General features: G+C 36.6%; 1 protein-coding gene and 1 pseudogene across 8 annotated transcripts in view; one reads left to right on the top strand and one right to left on the bottom strand.

Annotated features, from left to right (window-relative positions):
- LOC119235247 (AGBL carboxypeptidase 4) overlaps positions 1 to 19102 on the top strand; it is a 940458-nt gene that overhangs the window by 51455 nt on the left and 869901 nt on the right. For 7 of the 8 annotated variants that reach the window (XM_054691775.1, XM_054691777.1, XM_054691776.1 and 4 more), the window contains exon 2: positions 10711 to 10833. In XM_054691775.1, coding sequence (XP_054547750.1) covers positions 10711 to 10833 — 123 coding nt within the window. Of the gene's footprint in view, positions 1 to 10710; positions 10834 to 19102 lie in introns of those variants that run through there. The other variant, XM_054691774.1, reaches the window with a different exon arrangement.
- LOC119236756 (V-type proton ATPase subunit D-like) overlaps positions 15809 to 19102 on the bottom strand; it is a 38791-nt pseudogene continuing 35497 nt past the window's right edge.

Below are 19102 nucleotides of genomic sequence, written 5' to 3'. Positions count from 1 at the left end.
GCGGGAGGGTGAGAGAATTCACCAGAGCCAGAGCAGGGAACAGAACAGGCAGACTGACGAAATACACTGCTGAGGGGAGCAGCGGGCACAGCAGGAGAGGTCTGTCGCGCCCTGTGGGACCCTCGCCAGCAGCCGGGGATCGAACTGGCACTGCAGAAGCTGCGGGCAGCTTTGCAGCCTAGTGCCCAAAGGCTGCGCCACCAGGGGAGGCCCAAAAGTGGGTTTTTCTTGAACACCAAATAGGGACAGTTATTTTCCAGTATCCGTTCTATATACTTCCACTATTTTTCATTTAATTCTTATAGGAATCCATGAGGTAAGTAATGCTAATTCCAGAAACTGTGTCTAAAAGAGCTTAGGCAACTTTCTAAAGGCATATAATTATCAAGTGTTAAAAGAAGGAAGTTTAAAGAGGTCACTTTGATTCCAAAAGCCATTTCTTTTTCTACTGTGTTTAAGCTTCCTCACAAAAAAGGAAGCTATAAAACAATAGCAGCAGCAAATATCCTAAGTAGAAGGATCCTTAGCCCAAGGCTTCTTCAGGTCAGAATTATAGCTGAAGAATCAGCAGAAGATTAACTACCATTTGCATGTGTATTTAAAGAGTAGCTGTCAGTCTTTTAATATATTAGAGCAGTGTCTCTGGGAAGTAGAATGATATTCTTTGCCTGTTGAATTGGAGGAATTTCCCAGGATACCACAAGCAAACTCTGACAGGAGCTTTTAGGTCCCCTGTTTTATCCTCTGAGTCTGCTCTGTTCTATTCTCTGGGAATCAAAATGTGGCTTGAGGCATCAGTATGATATTTGCTGAATGTCAGGTATGAGAACAGTTGCTGGAAATGTGAAGAACTTTGCCACTTTATTCCTGGAATTTCTAAAACCTCTTGACATTATCAGGTTCTGCCTTTTGCAGTTAGGACCAATATGTGAACAAAGTACTGAGATTATTTAACATAACACCATTTGATCTTGGCAGTCACTGGTTATTGATTACAGCCATTCCCTGTCTGCAGGCTTTGAGCAAACATTTATTACACACCTTCTATGCACCAAACCAATTTATAAAACCAGAATAAACAGCAAATCCTGTCTTACTCATATCTGTTTTTTTTGCCATTAAAATATTGTGATTTTATACAAAAGTAATTGAGATAATTTAATTCAATGTTCTTCATTGATGTAGGTGGAATGACTTTAAGATCATACTAAGTGGCACAGAAGGGACATGAACCTGAATGTTGTTTATCAGAGCTCTTTCCAATGTATGTACACAGAGACATAGCTGGTTATAACAATGGGAAGGAAGACATAATGCCATGGATTTTGTTACATGCTCCCTTACTGTAGTAGAATTAGTTTTCTATTTCATTGGCCTTGTTGGGTCTTTTTCTCAGGAAGCTTCTCAGAAGACCCTGGAATACTTCTAGTATAGTCCCTTGTTTCTTGCGTAGATTTCTATTTATGGCTTTTATCAGATTGAGGAGTTAGACAAAACTGAGAAGTAATTGGAAAAGAGAAGGGGACAAGGACCGGAATACCTTAGAGAGGAGTCATCAGTAGACTAGGGTGCATAATGGAGTAAGCTGGAGATAAGTAGAGAAGGAGGGAAATTATTGAAGTTGAAGGTAAGAGGCAAGATTGAAGTAGAAAAATTTGAGGTAAAGGTAACATCTAGTATTCTCATCCACAAAATAGGAATAATAATACCTGGTATGCCTATCCTATGTATTAAGAACTTCAAGGAGAAAGGAATTTGAAACTTCTGAAGTATAGTGTATTATTTAGGGGATAATGCTTGATGAAGATGATAGTAAGCATTTGTTAGAAGGGACAGAGATGGCAAGGTGATAGGATAAATATAGAAAGGGCAGGGATTTGTAAAAAGCATTGGTGTTATATGAGAGAACATGTGCAATATATTAAAAGAGAAACTTGAATACACACTGAGAAAGAAATTTAAAGGAACATGGTAGGAATGATTAATCTGGGATGCTAATTTAGCATACTGGGTGGTAGTGGAATAATCACAATTAAAGACAGCCCTTATACCAATCATTTTAGAGCTGTTCAGTTGTTGGTTTTTTTTTTTTTTTTTTTTTTTTTTTTTTTTTTTTTAGCTCTGGCAAGTCAGGGTAAGGCAGTTAGATTTTATAGATAATGTCTAGAAAAATTTATAGAGATTCTAGATTGGTAACATAGCCTGCAAAAAACCACTTTAAGTCATCCTTGCCAAACTTAAAGCAGGTACTTAGGTTGCTGGATGGAGAACAGATTATTGCTGATGTTTCTGGGTGAACTTCTTCAGGTTGTTTTTGTATTTGCTGCTGTGTTAATACCTGGTCTTGGTGTGTGTTTATGGAGCCATCTTTTCTAGCAAGTTCAAGTTGTTATTTTTTTTGAATAGATGATATAACTCTCAAGATATGGACTTAAACTTTATGATTTGTTTTTATTTTATTTATTTACTTATTTTTTTTCCATTGAGTTAATAATGGTTCACATACTTTCCTTTATAGAAGGTAGGATACCCCCTTCAGGCATTGTTGCCATAGTGCATCTACCACCAAAGAACCCACAGTCCAACCCCCTCCCTTCTTTGTTCTCATCCCTTTCCCTTCCCCTCCCGCTCTGGTTGACCCACTTCCCTTGCAGCTTTCAAGGGGGCAGTTTTTTAGTTTGGCTTTGTCTTTGTTTTTCTATATTCCACATGTGACACCATCCAGTATTTGTTTTTCTCCTTCTGACTAATTTTGCTAAGCAATATCCCTTCTAGCTCCATCCGTATTGCTGGGAATGGCACGGGTTTATCTTTTGCATTAGTTGAGTAGTATTTTCCACTTAATCTTAGTGAAAACATAAGCCATGGGCATGGACATGAGTGTGGCCATCGGCATTACTAGAGCGGAGGATGGTGGCAGAGCCTCTTCATGGTTTGTGCTCTAGTCTGATTCTCTTGCGCTTTCCGATACATCTTCATGCTGGCCTTTGGGCTGAAAGTCCATTAGTCTGGACCATTTTCTTTTTTTCTGCCAAATTAAATTATATATTCAACTTTTAGGGTTTATATCAGGTTTTACTTCCAAGCAGCCTTCCTCAGCTTATAGGTCAGGTTGTATCTTCTCCTTGGTACTATTTTTGGAGGGATAATTCTTTGTTGTGGGAGTCTGTCCTATGCATTCAAGGATCTTTAGCAGCATCCCTCTGTTCTCTACAACTACACCATCCACAGGCATGTCCCACAGTTGTAACAGTCAAAAATGTCTCCAGACATGGCCAAATGTCCCCTGGGGCTCAAAATTGCCCAGGACTTAAAACCACTGATATAGGTAAGGAAATAAGAACTTTTCTTATACTGCTTCATTTCCTCTTAGTGATATATTTGGAGGAGAGAAGTTAACTTGTTTGTTCATTTTTCCATTTTGGATAGAAATGCAATTAAATTCACAATGGAACAGTGCTTTCAATTTCTGTTCTTTCTGTTTTTTGAACATTACAAGTTTGCTTCTGCTTCACGCTTTTTACACTTGTTCTTTCTGTGATGCCTTCCCCCTAGATCTTCACAGGAATCACTGTGTCATTTTGTTTTGGTCCTAGATAAAATAACACTTCTTAGGGAGGTCTTTCCTGACTGTTCTACCTAAAGTATCACTTCCTTTAATCTCAGTCTCATTTACCTATTTTATTTTTCTCCATAGCATTTATTACTACCTGTAATATTTATGTTAAAAAGAGTAGGCATACTGTTACGATGAAAAACCCTAATTTCATTGACTTCAATGAACTTTGTTTCTTACTCTGATTATAATTCTGTGCTAGTTGGAAGCGTGCAGTCATTTGGGGAATTAAGCTCCTCCTTTCACAGGGCTCTTCTATCTCTAGAGTCTTGTACTTACCTGCTTTTAACTGGTGAATGGGTTAGAGAGTGTGAAGAGATTGTGTGGAAAGCAGGTCCGAAAGCAACATAATCTCTTTTTCTTACAATTAAGTTGGCTAGGGCCTCCCCTGGTGGCGCAGCGGTTGAGGGCTGGGCTGCGAAGCTGCCCATAGCCTCTGCTGCGCTGGTTTGATCCCCGGCCCCTGCCAAGGGTCCCACATGGCGCGCAGACCTCTCCTGCCGCACCCACTGCTCCCCTCAGGAGTGTACTTCGGTCCTTCTGCCTGTTCTGCTCCCCACTCTGGCTCTGGTGAATCCTCTCTCCCTCCCGCACTTCTGACTATACCCAGTGCTTGTATAAATAAATAAATAAATAAATAAATAAATCTTAAAAAAAACCCAAACAATTAAGTTGAATAGAATTCAGTCACATCGTGACACCTAACTGTGACAGAGATTGGGAAATGTAGTCAGGTTATATGCCAGGAAGAAAAAGGGAAGCAGAGTTTGGTAGGAGTATGATATATCATCCTTGCCAGAATGTTACATGTTTATTAAATGTGTTCCCACCAAAATATGAATTCTATCAAAGCCATATATGTGACTGTTTTGTTTCTCATGTTTTCTAAAGTACCAAGCATAATGTCTGGTATATAAATGCTTCTCATAACATTTGCTGCAAGAATCACTGAATGAATTTTTTCTGTCTTGACTGCCACTGTCCTCCCAGTTAGAGCTGTTGTTGGTATACACGCAGTAGGTAATCAATTAATTATTTATTTAATTAAATGTGACTGTTGTGTTATATGAAAAAATATGTAATATGCTTAATCTAATATCTCACACATCATAAGTTCTTAATAAGTGGTAGCTATTTTTACTGATTTTAACCAATTTCTACTATAAATTCTGATTAATTTTATCTACAGTGGTTCAGTACACATAATTGTCACATCTTCTTACTGAAATAATGTAAGCATAATTTGAAATAACTTCTGTGTATTATTCTGTTACTTAATCACTTGTTCATCTATTAAGTGGACTGTTTATAACTCATCTGTTCTATTTAAGACACTTTGTTAGATGATATGAGGAGATAAGAAAAACTTATGTATTACAATACTTAAGAGAATTTTATACAATCTATGATTAATTCTATACTTAGTTAAGATCTTCAAGCATAAATATGAGAGATTTTATTATTTTCACTTTAATGAAACATGCTTAGCTTCTGAATAATAAGGAACTGTCAAGGTATCATTCATGGGAATTGCACATAAGTCATGTAATATAAAACTACCATACCCATTATTATTCAAATACTTTGTTGAATATCACCTCACCATAACACATTTTTTTTTTTAAAGATTTATTTATTTATTTATGCAAGCACTGGGTACAGTCAGAAGCATGGGAGGGTGAGAGAATTCACCAGAGCCAGAGCGGGGAACAGAACAGGCAGACTGAGGAAAGACACTGCAGAGGGGAGCAGCGGGGGCCGCAGGAGAGGTCTGCGGCCATGTGGGACCCTTGCCGGTGTCTGGGGATCGAATCGGCGCTGCAGAGGCTGTGGGCAGCTTCGCAGCCCAGCGCTCAACCACTGCGCCACCAAGGGAGGCCAACACATTATTTTTTTTAAAGTAAGCTATTCTTCACCAGTAATAGTCTACAGATGACCTGAGATATTTTGCCATTGCATTTTAAGTTTATTTTCCCACACATATATTGGAAAGTAGAAAATATGTCAACAATTCTTGTAAATTGAATCTTATCAACTCTGGGATAAGCTTATTGAGAGCAGAAATGTCATACACTTTGTTTTGTTTGTTTTTGGTATTTCTTACTGCCCAGGCATGTAGTAGATGCCTAGGAACTTCTAAATCATAGACTTTGAAGGATACTTTGGCCAACTTGTTCAACTTTCTGCTTAAGGAAAAATATCTTTTTAATAATCTAGTAAATTTTTCTTTTTTTTATTTTATATAATTCTTACATCATTTTTCATCTTTGCACATGTATGCATTTTCATTTTGGTTATATTCCCCATACAATTGCACCCCCCCTTATTGTGACTCTAGTTCTTCCAATCTAGTATATTTTTCAGATGTCTCTCATGAAGAGGAGAACACTTCTCTAGGGCAGCTTATTTTACTGCTAAGTGGTTATATTCATTAGATTTTTTTTTTAATATTTTGAGCTGAAATCTACTTCCTGGTGGCTCTAGACCAGTCTAACAGTGCAAGTTTGATGTTCTAGTTTTCCTTTTACATGTTAGCTCTTCAAATTATCAGAGTTGTAATGAATCCCTTTAGTTTTTTGATCCCGTTTATGTATTAAACATTAGAAATATCTATTGTGTGGTAGATGTGAAGTAGAACTTATTACTGTCACTTACTAATTTTTCACCTTTTCCTCATTGGATATATATCTCAGATGACTCAGGAAGGTTATTATTCTCTTCCTATATAAACACTAGTTCATGTCTCCCTTAAAATGCGATGCCTGAAGTGGATCAGTGCTCTTCATCTGTGGCCTGATCAGCATATAACCCATTAAAACTTATCATTTAATGCAAATCAAAACCACAGTGAGAAATCACCTCACACCCTTACAATGATTCCTATCAAAAGACAAGAAATAACAAGTCCTGGTGAGGATGTAGAGAAAAGGGAATACCTGTGCACTATTGGTAGAATATAAATTGCTGCAATCACTATGAAAAACATGGAGATGTGTCAAATAGTTAAAAATAGGATGACCATGTAATCAACAATTGTGTTTCTGTGTGTTTATCTGATGAAAATGAAAATGCTAATTTGAAAATATTTATCTGCACCCCGATGTTCATTTCAGCATTATGGGGGTAGTTGGCTGGGTGAAATGGGTGAAAGTGGTTAAAAGGTACAAAATTTCTAGTTATAAAATAAATCAGCCCTGCAGAAGAGCTAAAAAGAAACTACTTTGAAGAGGAAATGCAAATGGCCAACAGGAATATGAAAAAATGTTCAACATCACTTGTAATCAGGGAAATGCAAATCAAAATTACCATGAGATACCATCTTACACCAGTGAGAATGGCACATATTAAAAAAACTAGCAACAACAAATGTTGGCGAGGTTGTGGAGAAAAAGGAACTCTCCTGCACTGTTGGTGGGAGTGCAAACTGGTCCAACCACTATGGAGAGCTGTGTGGAGATTTCTGGACCTACTAAACATAGAGCTTCCATATGATCCAGCAATTCCACTCCTAGGTATTTACCCAAAGGACACAGAAACATCAATTCCAAAGAATACCTGCACCCCTATGTTTATAGCAGCACTTTTTACAATAGCTAAGCTTTGGAAACAACCCAAATGCCCAAAAATAGATGACTGGATCAAGAAGCTGTGGTACATATACACCATGGAATATTACTCAGCATTCAAAAAAGATAAACACATGCAATTTGCAGCAACATGGATGGCGCTGGAAGGGATCATGCTCAGCGAAATAAGCCAGAAAGAAAAAGAAAAATACCGGATGGTCTCACTCATAGCAGGAATCTAGAAAACTTAAATAAGGGACCAGGAAAATGAATAACTATAAGAAAGTGAAAATCAAAATCAACAAAAAACTATGAACCAGAGACACTTTTTGGGGAGTGGGGGGCGGGAGGGGAGGGATTGGGGTCAAAGTGGGGGGGGTTGCAATTGTATGGGGAATATACAAATAAAATTTATTATTTAAAAAAAAATAAAAAAATAAAAATAAATCAGCCCTGGAAATGTAACGTTCAACATGATGCCTAGAGTTAATAATACTGGATAGTACATTTAAAAGTTGCCAAGAGAGTAGCTCTTCAAAGTTCTTATCATAAAATATTTTATAACTATATGTAATGATGGGTGTTAAACTTGTGATGATATTTTGCAAGATACACAAATATAGAATCATTGCCTAGTATACCTGAAAGGAATACAATATCTTAATAAAAAAACCTATTGTTTTACATGTTCATGATAACTTATTTCTATCAATGTTGTCATAATCTTCATTGAATTTTAAAAAAATAATATTGATCAACAGAAACTTTTCTCATATTTCTTTCTATTATGCTGGATTTGTGCAATTGAATCTTTTTGCACAAGCTAAGTGAAGTGCTCTATGTTTGATTTTATTTATTTTGGTCAAATAATTTTGCTTAAAAATAATTGAATTTTAAGTCTGCTATGCTCATGGCTAGCCCTTCTGTTTTTGAAATATATAAAAAAATTATAATCACTAATTTTCTCTAAGTCTTACATAAAATCTTTTATACCTTTGAGAATTCAGTTATTCCTGGGAAATGTGAGAATTTAATATTGCCATCTTTGAACATTGCTGTATCTTGGTTTTCATTTTTTCTCTTATATTTACTTAATATCATTGATCCATTTATTTACAGGAGAAATGTACTCCCAAGAATGGGATATAAGAATTAGGGGAATAATAAGACATCAGTATAAAAAAATAATAACAGTACAAAACATAGCAAAGCAAAAGCAGACAATTATAAATCTGAGACATCCTGCAGGGGAAGAGGAGGGAGAGGGATCAGAGGGAGGGAGGGAGGAGCACAGGGGACTGAGGTGATGGTGCACGGGTGCATTGGTGAAGGAAATTATGTGGGGACTACACCTGAGGGGGTGGGAGGAAGCATATATTACTTAAAAAATGAACCATGATGTAAAAAATAAAATTATCATAAAATTAAATGAAATTAAAATGCCTGAGAGGGGGAAATAATTAGGGGACTAACAACATCTAATTATTTAGTATATCTTATGGATGGCTTTCACTTTTCTTCTCTCCACTGCTTTTACCTAGTTCAGACTCTTATCATACCTCATCTAAACTTTGTTTCAGCCTCCTTAACTGCACTTTCTATACTGTATTTATTATCCATTCTACTGCCAGAAGGATCTTTCTGTTGTACAAAACACATTATATATTTTTTCTGCGTCAGCTCCATGAAGAATTTCAATTGTTTATGGGATAAGTATACATACACATTTCTTAGTAAACATGTAGACTTTCCCATAGTCTGACTTCTGTCTAACTCTCTAGGATGGTCTCTTTAATCTCTGGGTCTTTTTTTTCCCCAGAGCAACCTATTTTTCCAGAATTGGGGTTTTATATCTGGGCTGCCTGGTAGATACCTACTCAACATTCGGTTTAAGTATCACTTGATACCTTTTCTGTAGGAAAATGTTCTAGATCCTTCCCCCACCCTTTTCTAACACAAAGGATTTATTTCTTTTAGTCTCCAGCTAACAATGTGCATACTTGTATCTGAGAATGTAAAATACTTTATTGGACTTGTTTACTTGTCTACCTCATTTGCCTATACTCCTTGAAGTATATTTTAAGTCTTATTCATCTCTGTAGCTCCAGCACCTAACATGGTGCCTGGCACAGAGTATATACCCAGTGAATCCTGAGGCAAGATTAATGAGAATCACCAGAAACCTTTCATAGGTCACGGTTTGGAGAACACTCTGCTGGAACTCAATGAATATTGAATCTGGCAGAAATAGATTAGGAAAGCCAGCCAGATGTTGTTTTTAAGAGTTCTGTTTTTAGCATGTAAATTAAAATTTCATTTAGAAGTACAAGTCTAATTTGGGAACCAGAATGCAGTTGTAGAGTTTGACAAGATTACATATGTAAATTCTCCAAAGGCTGATCTATCATCATGCTTTCCTGAAACAGTGCAGTCTGTGTGGAAAGAGAATGGTTCTGAGTCTGCATCCCAGACCCTTGCTCTTCTAGCTCTCCTGCCCGCATCATTCAGTTACCACATTTGAACATTTGACCTAGGAGTCAATGACCACATTACCAAGGAGGCAGTTTTTCCTTTTTCTTTCTGTGAAAATGCTCTGGGCCCTGACTGAGCCCCAAGGCTATAGATTGTACCCAGCCCAGCTTCAGCTCCTTCAAGAACAGGTTTTTACTCCTTCAGGATAAATTCCGACCTTCTTTGCATGACAACAAAGTCTTTCATGGTCTATTTGATGTCTTTTGCTCTATAGTCCCACCTAGTTCCTCCATACACGAATTTCTCTTTGCACTTGTCTATTTGGTTAATTTTTGCACATTTTAAAGGTGGTTCAGGTTATTTTTGAGATTTTTTTTTTGGAGGGGGAGTGCCCTATTTTTCTTAATACTGTGTATTGGTTGCTTTACAATTTTCAGTTCCCTGATAGATTTTTAAACGTTATGATTTTGTTCTTTATTGAAATATTTCTTGTTGGTAAAAGTGTTGATCTTTCCAGGTCTCTACATCTATGCTAATGCATTGGTTCTCACATTATTTCTGATGGTAGAACATTAAGTAGTTATAATGGTGATAATAGAACTATGGCTTTATTCAAATTAGTATAATTAACTATATTTGCAACAAATCATTAGCATTTATTAAATAATTGATGTAATTTAATGAACTTTTTAAATTTCATCAGTCATACTAGATATTATACCTAATTCCCATAACACCATTTTGAAAGATGTGTTTTACTGTAATCTTTTTTATGGATAGGAGACACTGAGGTTTAAAGAGATAAAGTTGATTGCATTGCATCATAGAGGTAGAATATGAGATTTGAACCCGTATCTTTTTGATTTCAAAATGTATCCTCTACCATCATATGTGCTTAATTTCTTATTCCCCGGATAAGCACTTAATGACTCTGTGTGTGTGTGTGTGTGTGTGTGTGGTATGATATGTGTGTTTAATTATAATAACCTTATTGGACTTCTGTTACTATATACATTTTGATTTATTTGACATGAGTCTATTTTTTTTTTTTTTTAGGCAATGATCTGGGGAGCGATGATGCCATTGGAGGGAATGTGAGCAAATACATGGTGCTTCCATCTGGATATTGTGGACAGCCCAGGAAAGGACATCTTATCTTTGATGCTTGCTTTGAAAGTGGTGAGTTTTTAAGAGAACTTTGCTTTTGAGCTTGCCTGGTGAGGTTTTTTTTTTTTTTTTTTTCTTCAAAATCCAATTCTATTTGACAACTCAGTATTATTCCACCCATATACTATTTCATGATAATTGAACAACTTGTTCAAAAACATCAATTTTGAAGTAATTAACTGAAAAATACTTAAAAAATTAAATGCTATGTTTTGTTGCTAATAATAATTAGAATTGTAGTGGTTATACTAATATTTATATAGTACCTTATATGTTATATCCTATTTTCCCAGATATTATTTCTTTTGGATTAAAAGGGACACACTTTGATTATATGCTAAGTCATTAAATATTGAATGTTTACTCTTTACTTGGTTCTGTATAAAGTGCTTGCTAACTTTGTGAGAAAGAAGGCTTCCCTATAAATAACTGGTTAAAGGAAGGATTCAGTTGAACTTAATTGCATTGCCATCAACAAATGCTGTGGGTATACTGAAAGGAGACATCAGGGCTTGATTATGAATTTCCATTTGGTAAGTGTTGGGCTTTGTAGATTTTTTATGACCTGAGCATACTCTGAATGGCACATAGTAGTTACTCAGAATTTTGGTCCAACCACCATGGAGAGCTGTGTGGAGATTTCTGGACCTACTAAACATAGAGCTTCCATATGATCCAGCAATTCCACTCCTAGGTATTTACCCAAAGGACACAGAAACATCCATTCCAAAGAACACCTGCACCCCTATGTTTATAGCAGCACTATTTACAATAGCTAAGCTTTGGAAACAGCCCAAATGCCCAAAAATAGATGACTGGATCAAGAAGATGTGGTACATATATACCATGGAATATTACTCAGCATTCAAAAAAGATAAACACATGCAATTTGCAGCAACATGGATGGCGCTGGAAGGGATCATGCTCAGCGAAATAAGCCAAAAAGAAAAAGAAAAATACCGGATGGTCTCACTCATAGCAGGAATCTAGAAAACTTAAATAAGGGACCAAGAAAATGAATAACTGTAAGAAAGTGAAAATCAAAATCAACAAAAAACTATGAACCAGAGACACTTTTTTGGGGGGTGGGGGCTGGGAGGGGAGGGATTGGGGTCAGAATGGGGCATGTGCAGTTGTATGGGGGAATATAAAAATAAAATTTATTATTTAATAAAAAAAATAAATAAATAAAATAAAAAAAACAAACAAACAGAAAATATTAATGAGACAGGTAAACATAATTTTATTTTACAAATAATAGTTAAATTTTTTTGTCTTGAATAATGTGCATGTGTGCCTTTGTGTGTGTGTGAAAGGGACATGCTAGTGTCAGTTATATGACAGTTCTCTCAAACTGTCAAAGAACTTAGATTGCTTATACCAACAATTGAAAACTTGTTTATGTAGGGTTTCACTCTGTTTAACTCATGTTGTTTTGCTTGGGCTGCCATAACAAATAACCATAAACCGAGTGGCTTAAACAGCAGGAATTTATTGTCTCTCAGTTCTGGTGGATGGAAATCTGAGATCAAGGTGTCAGCAGGTGGTTCCTGCTAAGTATTTTGAGGAGGAATCTGTTTCATGTCTCTCGTCTAGCTTCTGATTGTTTACCAACATCACTCTTATTTCTGTCCTCATTTTCACGTGGTGTTCTCCCTGTGTGCATGTCTGTCTCTGTTCCTTTTTATAAGGACATCAGTCATATTGAATTCAAGGCCCATTCTAATGACCTCCTTATAACTTGATTATCTCTATAGTGGCTTTTTCTCCTAGTAAGGTAAATTTCTGAGATGTTGGGGTTAGGACTCAATGTATGGTTTTTTGGGGAGACATATTTCAACCCATAACACTACTATTATAATACTATTATTATTATTTGCAGTGTTGTCCTTCCAGTCAGAGCTGATCACTCCACATGCAGGAACAATGTTTCCACTTTCTTTCAATCTCGTATTATTGCCTTATACAGCCTGTACTTGGTACCTATCTTTTGGGTTCTTTTTACCTCATTTAAAGACATGAAGTCTCTTTGCAACAATAGCTCTGTGAAGATAGGAGTTACCCTCATTTTAAAAATGATGTGTTTTGGTTTATTGGCAGTCTGAATTAATCAAGATTCCCTTCCTAGAATATCTACCTTAATCATACTTGTTTTTTTTTTCCATCCCTTATTGGAAAGATCACATCTAATCATGTAGTACCTAAATGAATAATGCGTATTTTTCCAAAATTGTGTGAACAACTGGTTATATCATTTGGATGTATGCTAGTAATAAATAAGCCTTGTAGTATAGTAGGATGGTTAAATGGAGTCAGGCTACAGTTTAAATCCTGGCTTGGAAACTAAGCCACAATTTCTTCAACTTTTAATAGGTCTATCTTATTATTAAAGAAATAGATATATTAAAATATAGTTAATATAACATGTTAATATATAGTAAGGTTAATCTTACTGAATTATGTACAAAATAGTAATAATATTTTAAAAATTGATAAGTGAGGATATCTCAGAAAGAGGAAGTAGCAAAAGAAAATTCTGCTGGATGAGTACATGAAATGCATGATATGAGGTCCCATAATTTGCTATATGTAGGAAACAAATTTAACTGGAGTGTTTTGGCAGCAAGTGCCAAGAGAAACAACATCCCTAAGATAAAAATAAACAAAGTTCTGAAATCTGATAGGAATTCTTCCTATTGGGCTTTCTAAAAAGATACTGAAACGTGATGAAAATTGTCCTCAATAAGATTGCTCTTCTACTTACAATATATTTCATAGGCGTGTATTTTGTAACATCCTTCAATGTAGGCTAAGGGTGTAATGCTAAAAGGCATTTTAGTGAAAACAATTCAGTTGTTTCTTGAAACAATTTGCTTGACAGATGCACTTTTTATTAGATGTAGTTTAATTCAAGGATTTATTTCAGATTATTTAAAACAGGAAAGTCAGAGGGAGTTTTCTCTTATGTGCTAACTCTGGCTACCTGGTGTGCTGTACTGAAAAGATTTCTGTAGGTATGTCCAGGCTTACTGAGAAAGAGTAAGGTGATTAATAGATCCAATGAATCGAGAGTATTGGTTTATGTGGATAACATATACTGCCTTCGGTTAAGCCTCCATAATTTTTTTTCCTTTCAGAGTTATGGAATATATTAAGTGTCTAGCACATAGCCTGGTCTCGAATTGGTGGATAATTAATGTTTTTCTTATGATAAATGAAGTCTGTATATCAAATATGAACCCTTCTATGAATTCTTCATCTGTTTTTTCCATATAGTTCTCTCTATAACTCTTATTTCCCTTAGGAAAATAGATAACATCACTATAATTTTATCTCTCTAGAGATTCCTGACATTTTTCATGATTATTTTAAACTTTATTCTTTTCTACCAAACTGTAACCTGCTTCAGGAAAGAATCTGAATCTGATTAATCCCAGTTCTCTCACAGAACCAAGCAGAGGGCTTGCACACTAAATTAATCCTGTATTTGTTAAATGAAATATTTTGAGCAACAGATACATTAACTTTCTGAATGCTTTGATGAAAAAGTCATATTTACTTGCTTGCTATTCTGCAGTTTGCCAATTTGTCTAAGCCTTCATACCTTTGCAGATGCTGTTTTCTTTGTGACCCAGATCCCTTTCTCTACCTGGTAAAATGTTAATTCAAACTCAGTCCAGCATTTCTTTCTTCGAGAAACACTAAGTCTCAGGTACCTCTTTAAGTCACTGAGTCTCTACCTTTACAGGCACCTGAAGCTATTCTGTGTTATCCCTTATTCTACTACAGACATTTAATTATCTCCTAATTTACTTTGTCACTGAAATTTACTTGAAGTCATGGATAATTTTTATTAATTTTTGTTCTGCATCATTTGATGCATAATCAGTCATATAATGAGTTCAATAAATATATGAATAAATGATGGGCAGATAGTGAACTAATGATTTTATGTAGTGAGATTTGGGATTATTTTACATTTTAATAAAAATTTAATAACAGCAAGAACATTAGAAAAAAACAATAAAAACAATCATTATTTGTTGCTTGCCATACTCTTTGATAAGTGGTATATCTAGTTTATATCACCAAATATTCACAAAACCCTTCTGAGGTATTATATCTCTTTTTGTAGGTGAGAAGACTAAAGCTCAGAGATGTAAAGATTTTACCCTAAATTATATGACTGGGGTAGCTAAATTTGAAATTGAGAATTTTCTGCCACCACAGGCACTTTTTTCTTATGTTATTGGTCTAATTTCATTTCATTGCTTTCAGGAAACATACTCTGTATGATTTTAGCCTTCTTAAATTTGTTAAAACTTCTCTTGTGACCTAACTAGTGATATACCCTCGAGAAAATTCCTTGTGCACTTAAGAAGAATGTGTATTCTGTTGGTAGGGGTATGAATGTTCTGTATATGTATACGAGGCCCATTGTGTTGTTCAAGATGTCTGTTTCTTCAGTGACATTCTGTATGAAATTCTACCCATTATTCAAAATGGGCTATTGAGTCTCCTGATGTTTATTATATTGTTGTATTTTTAAATTATCTTACTTTTTATACCAATGCCACATTTAAGTGGACAGAACTAATCCAGGAGAGAGACTTGTCATGCAAAGAAAAATGAGTGAAGATTTTCATAAAACCTGAGGGAAGAAGTGCCCGTAACACATAGATGGTTATAGCAGTCTACGCCAACTGCTTTAAGTTCTGTGAGTAGGTAGGACAAAAGTGCTCCAGCTGTAGTTGGCCTACCTCTGCTAGCCTGAGACCACTGCTGTTTCCTAAAGAATATTTCCTAATATAATTGGTAAGCAGATCACTTGTAACACAGATGTAAATGGAGCAGGGCAATACTTCTGCAGAGTAAGTGCAGACATTTCTATAAGTTCCTGGGCTGTAATAAGTGGCTACTGAATTATGATTCTGAAAGGTAATTCCAGAAATGGATATCAAGGGAAATTTTGCAACTAGTGAAATTTCTAGGCCAAAAAATAAATAGCTCTATGCATGAAACCTATACACCTTGAATTAAAACAGTGCCCTTGGTAGGGTTTCTGAAATAACCAAAGCAGGAAATAGTATAGCAACAGAAGAATTTCATCTTGTACTTCAGCCAGATTAGCAGGCTCCATCATCTCTCCAGCTGCCCTTTGTTGCTTCAGAGTCTTCTGAGATTTTTCTTTGCGAATCCTTTTTGTCTCCTGCATTGTATTTAACCTATATAACTCTTCTCATTCTTTCTCATTCAGTCTGTGATGTTATAAACAAAGGTATGTTCAATCTAGAGAATAATGACATCTTCGATGGCATTTATATGCATATGGATTATATTATGGCTTCATCCAAAATAACAATGGATGTCTGCAGCAAAGTTAGTTCCATCGGTAGTTCTACTACTTTGCTATAGTTCATCTTTAATTTACCTTACTATTCCCCACTCTTTCTAAACTAGTCAGTTCGTCACTGCCAGTTTCTTCATGATAATGCTCCCTCTGAATCTTCATTTGGACTTTTATTTACATTTTGGATAACTGTGGTGCTGCGATACCCAGCTGTGAACTTGGCCTCAATAAGTGAAATGTCAGCTTCTCTCTTCATTTTATCCATCAACATTTTACTCTCTCTTATCTTCTTAGGATATGTGAAAATTAAAGAGTTAGACATCAGATTTTTCTTAAGGAGGTTTCAACCTGTATGTACTGATTTTGAGTGAGCCTTTATGATGGTCTGTGCCATTCAGGAGGGAAAGATTTGAATTTATTCCTTGCTAGTTAATTCTGATGATGGTTGTTTGTCTTGGGTCCCTGGCTAGACAGTTCTGGCTGCAACAGCCCTAGGCATAGTTTCTCCCTCTACTGGAGTCAGTTCTGTATTGCTGCTATTTTTCCCCTTCAGTTCTGTCAATGTTTACTATATATATTTAGGTACTCTAATGTTGGATGCATATATGTTTATAATTGTTATATTTTCCTCTTGAAATGACCTTTTTATGCTTATGTGGTGTCCTTCTTTGTCTCTTGCTACAGTTTTTAAATAAAAGTTTATTTTTTCTAACTTAAGGATAGCCATTCCCGCTTTCTTTAACATTTGCATGGAAATGTCTTACATCTCTTCACTCTCAACCTATATATGTCCTTAAGTCTAAAATGAATTTTTTTGTAGACAACAAATAGTTAGATTTATTTATTTATTTTTAAAGATTTATTTATTTATACAAGCACTGGGTTCAGTCAGAAGCGCAGGAGGGTGAGAGAATTTACCAGAGCCAGAGCAGAGAACAGAACAGACAGAATAACGAAATACACTGCTGAGGGGAGCAGCGAGTGTGGCAGGAGAGATCTGTCACTCCATGTGGGACTCTCGTTGGTGGTGGGGGATCGAACCGGCATTGCAGAGGCTGCGGCAGCTTCGCAGCCCAGCGCTCAACGCTGTGCCACCAGGGGAGGCCCTAGTTAGATTTTTTTTTTTTTTTAATAGAGGCTTTTTTTTTTTTTTTATTTGTTTGTTTGTTTTTTTGTTTATACATGCACTGGGTACAGTCAGAAGCGTGGGAGGGTGAGAGAATTCACCAGAGTCAGAGCAGGGGGCAGAGCAGGCAGAAGGATCGAAGTACACTGCTGAGGGGAGCAGCGGGCGGCAGGAGAGGTCTGCGCGCCATGTGGGACCCTCCTCCGGTGGCCGGGGAGCAGCCGGGCATTGAACCGGCACCGCAGAGGCCGCGGGCAGCTTCGCAACCCAGCGCTCAACCGCTGCGCCACCGGGGAGGCCCTTCTAGTTAGATTTTTTTTAAATAAAATATTTTCAGCTGCTGTATATCTTTTGATTAGGGAGTTTAATCTGTATATATTTAAAGTAATTATTGCAGTGGAAGTATTTACTGTTCCTTTTTTATTGTTTTCTATTTAATTGTGGTCTCGTAGTTCTTTTGTTGGTCTTTTCCTCTCACTGTCTTCCTCTTTTTTTTTTTTTTAAGATTTATTTATTTATACAAGAACCGGGGTAAAGGCCAGATGCGCAGGAGGGTGAGAGGATTCAACAGAGACAGAGCAGGGAACAGAACCGGCAGACTGATGAAATACACTGCTGAGGGGAGCAGCAGGCAAGACAGAGAGGTCTGCCATGCCATGTGGGATTCTCACCGGCCCGCCGGGATCAAACCTGCACTGCAGAGGCTGCGGACAGTCTCACAGTGTGGCACTCAACTGCCTGCGCCTCCAGGGAGGCCCTCTTCATCATTTTTGAAATATAGTTTTGCAGAGAAAAGTATTCCTAGTTGGTAGGGCTTTTTGTTTTGTTTTTAGCATTTTGACTATATCATACCATTACCTTCTGGCCTCCAAGATATCTCCTAAGAAATTTGCTGATAGTCTTATGGGGGTAGGGGGGTCCTTTTATATGATAATTTGCTTTTCTTTTGCAACTTTCAAAATTCTCTTTGTCTCTGACTTTTCATAATTTCATTATACCTGTGTCTCAGCCTGACTTTATTTAGATTCATATTAGTCAGTATCTTGGATCTGGATGTTTATTTCTTTCCTCACACTGGAAAGTTTTAGATATTATTTTTTTGAATAAGCTTTCACGGGGAAGCTAAGAGCTGTGATTTTTCCTCTGCTTCTTCTGTACTGTGCCAGAAGAAGAAACTATGGTATCTACCAGCCCAAGGTGCCACCTCCATTCTCTCCTAAGTTGCTAGACTGTGTTGGATCTGTCTCAGCTCCAAGAGTAGCAACAGAGAAACCAGATCTCTGGGGAACCCACTTGAAAAGTTGGGGTGCTGAATACATGAATAAACTTTTCCTCCCCTGGGTGAAGTTGGGAGAGAATCTTTTCTCGATTGTATTATGCCATGGCAGGTATAGATATTCTGTTGGGTGTCCTGAATTGCCCTGAAAGCTTAGGGAGTCTAGGTTCACATTTTCCCAGGGTAGCACTGAAGAAACAACTTCTGGATTTATCACAAAAGGAATCTGCCTGTGAACTGTTGCTAAATCATTTTTTGTTGGAGGAAGGAAGGTCTAGGGTTTCTTACTCTGCCATTATGTTGATGTCACTCTTCAACCCTTTTGACCACTCAGAATTAACTCTGAGTTCCCTGATAAATGCAATCAATGCATTATGACCACGTGTGGAGGAGTTCACAAATACAAAGAGACTTACCAAGTACTGTGCTTCTTTCTTTGCGTTAATGGAGACACAGTATAGCAACTGGTTGCTTTCCTTAGAGATGTTCTAACATATTCTATTGTATACCTGAAAACACCTCATAATAT

Source organism: Talpa occidentalis, unplaced genomic scaffold, assembly GCF_014898055.3.
Source record: "Talpa occidentalis isolate TD23 unplaced genomic scaffold, MPIMG_talOcc4v2.1 talOcc4.9, whole genome shotgun sequence".
NCBI classification, from domain to species: Eukaryota; Metazoa; Chordata; class Mammalia; order Eulipotyphla; family Talpidae; genus Talpa; species Talpa occidentalis.
Note: the sequence above shows the minus strand (reverse complement) of the source record. Positions and strands in the feature narration are given on the sequence as shown.